Raw genomic sequence first — 2,500 nt, 5'->3', positions numbered from 1 at the left:
CAAGTGATTGACCTTGTACTTAGATATGTGGCCCTTCATTCCTTTCTGCTTTTGATACATTCCAATGGAGTTATTCACTCTGTAAACACTATTTCCATGCCTAAGAAGTGCTTTCTCTCCATTACTCTTTCCCCTCTGAGAGAAATCTGACTTCAAGCGATTGATCTTGTATTTGGATATAATCCCCTTGGCAGCCTTCTGTTTCAGTGACAATCTAATACTATTATTGACCACTTTATAGACATTATTCACATTTCTCACTTGAGAAAGACCACAGAATTTGGAAGACCAACACTTAATAGGTTTAGCTGTTGCATTCCTCACCATTACATTGGCTTTGAATACCCCAGAATTTGATCTTCTCCTGACTAATTTTGTCTTTGATATCACAAAAAATTTCTTTCCTTTCTCTGCATTTGTTTTGCTATTAGCAGATTTTGTGGCTTGATTTTCAACCTCTTCAGTCTTATTTGAGGAGCTGCTACTAGATTTTCTTCTGACAAGTTTAGTCTTTGTCTTCAATGTGTATTTTGGGTTGCCCGAACTAGCATCTTTACTCAGGTTGCTTGAGCCAGAGAGCTGTCTCACAAGTTTTGTTCGTGATTTAACAAGGTAGCGCTTCTTCAAACCTGAGCTGGTTGAATATTTCCTAGCCTGTGCAGGAAATTTAAGCAAGGGTTGAGCCACCGTACTAACACTTTTCTTTATCACTCCAATGCGACCCTTTTCTGATGACATGCTACTTGATCGCCGCCGCACCAGCTTTGTCTTGGAGATGACTTTGAACCTTGAAACTTTCTTTGGAGTTTCCTTAAGATTTTTTAGCAGACTTTTCTTGGCAACAACAGGCTGTGATGCTGCTTGTTCTGACTTTGTCTGTTGCTCTGGATACAGTCTAGTTAATTTCATTGTCTGCAGATTCCCCACAGGATTACAGGTACTTGCTATTGATTGAATAAGTTTAGGGTTGACTAAAATGTTGGAACTTTTAGCAGAGGTAGCTCCTAATTGTGATTTTCCACTTTCTTGTGAAAGTTGAGTATTCATTTCAGGTACTTTGTTCCCACTCTTTGTGAAAATCCTATTTACATTACTATAACTACTACACAGAGTTTGACTTGCATTTTGTTGCAAGTTACTTGTCTGGTTTACTTTATATACACTATGATTCAGGACCTTCTTTGGGCTTGTGACAAGACCCTTACTAGCTGTCCATGAATATGGAGATACTTTTCTATTGATATTCACTGGCTGACTGGGATACAAACCCTTATACATAGGGTTAGATATAATTTTCTTTTGGATGGCAAAATTACCTACATTATGTCTTTGGTTTTCATGTCTTGCTGTCAATAAATGCAAAGACTTTCCTCCTGTGGATTTGGAAGAGTTGGCAGCAACATCACTTTTGATGGAAGATAAATTAGGGTTGGTTGCCATAGACTTATTGCCCTCATATTTATACTGTGTCTGGGCTCCAGTGGCTAATAACTTGGTGGCAGGATATTGAGCCCTTGATGTAGAAACTATAGTGGGGTATGCAGATGCCACTTGCTGCTGTCTGTAATGTGCAGGGTCTACCCTGGATATGCTGGATGCATGTGATGGGTAATAGTTATGCCTTGGATGCAGAGATTGGTTCTGGCTGATTAAATTCTCTGATGGAACAGGTCTTGATTTCTGGAAGAATGCTGGGTTTACATGAACTCTTGTACCATTTGGAGCTTTGTTTTTATTTGGGAGGAAATCTGGATTTACATGGATGTTCTTTTGTTCATCTGGGGGATCCATAACCATCTGAAAATAATATAAATATTAGCAGAATAAAAAAGAAATGAAATATCACAATATGAATAAGTACAGATTGAGAGACAAGCACTTAAAAAATGCTTCTACTACAAATACAAATTTCCATGTACATTTTTAAACACCCATAAAATCTAAGTTCAACCAATGGCCATCTCTCCCTCTTGTATGACAAAAAGAGGAAGCTGTTTGATGGATGCAGGCAACTGAACTGAAATGCTCCCAACAACCAAAATTTAGATCTACTACTCCTACTCCTACAACTAGCATTGTGTGGTAAATGAAGAAAATGTATTTGAAAAAAATGTCTTTTAATTCATATTCCAACAAGTTTTGCTTTGAAAATGTTTTTAAAATTGCTTGTAGTACCTGTAACAGAATTAGTCCAATATATAACAGAGGTACAAAGTTGGTACTAAACAAGTATCAGTGGAACCACCTACCTCTGCACATAGTACAAGGTAGGTAGTATATTGAATCAGAAGACTTCAATGAGATAGTTATTGCAATATGAAAATAAAAGATTCATTCAACCTATTAAATAAATTAGCACAATTAAAAGTGCTATTCACCATTGATAATTCATACATTACCTTTACCAGAACACTAAAGACAAGAAGGCTATGGTGGTCACTTGACTGCACCTATCACAATGTTTATTCATTTAGTAACAAGAAAAATATTTTAGAAATAA

At 36.8% G+C, this 2,500-nt stretch overlaps 1 protein-coding gene across 3 annotated transcripts in view; it reads right to left on the bottom strand.

The window, feature by feature from the left end:
• The window catches only part of LOC122243312 (uncharacterized), a 6,936-nt gene that overhangs the window by 3,003 nt on the left and 1,433 nt on the right, over positions 1 to 2,500 (bottom strand). For all 3 annotated transcript variants that reach the window (XM_043000822.2, XM_043000823.2, XM_043000821.2), the window contains exon 2: positions 1 to 1,797. This exon is cut by the window's left edge and continues 56 nt beyond it. In XM_043000822.2, coding sequence (XP_042856756.2) covers positions 1 to 1,797 — 1,797 coding nt within the window. The remainder of the gene's footprint in view (positions 1,798 to 2,500) is intronic.

Source organism: Penaeus japonicus, unplaced genomic scaffold, assembly GCF_977035675.1.
Source record: "Penaeus japonicus unplaced genomic scaffold, GWHDUDI00000001_assembly GWHDUDI00000002, whole genome shotgun sequence".
Taxonomy (NCBI): Eukaryota; Metazoa; Arthropoda; class Malacostraca; order Decapoda; family Penaeidae; genus Penaeus; species Penaeus japonicus.
The sequence above is the reverse complement of the archived record's forward strand: the minus strand, read 5'-3'. Positions and strand labels throughout refer to the sequence as shown.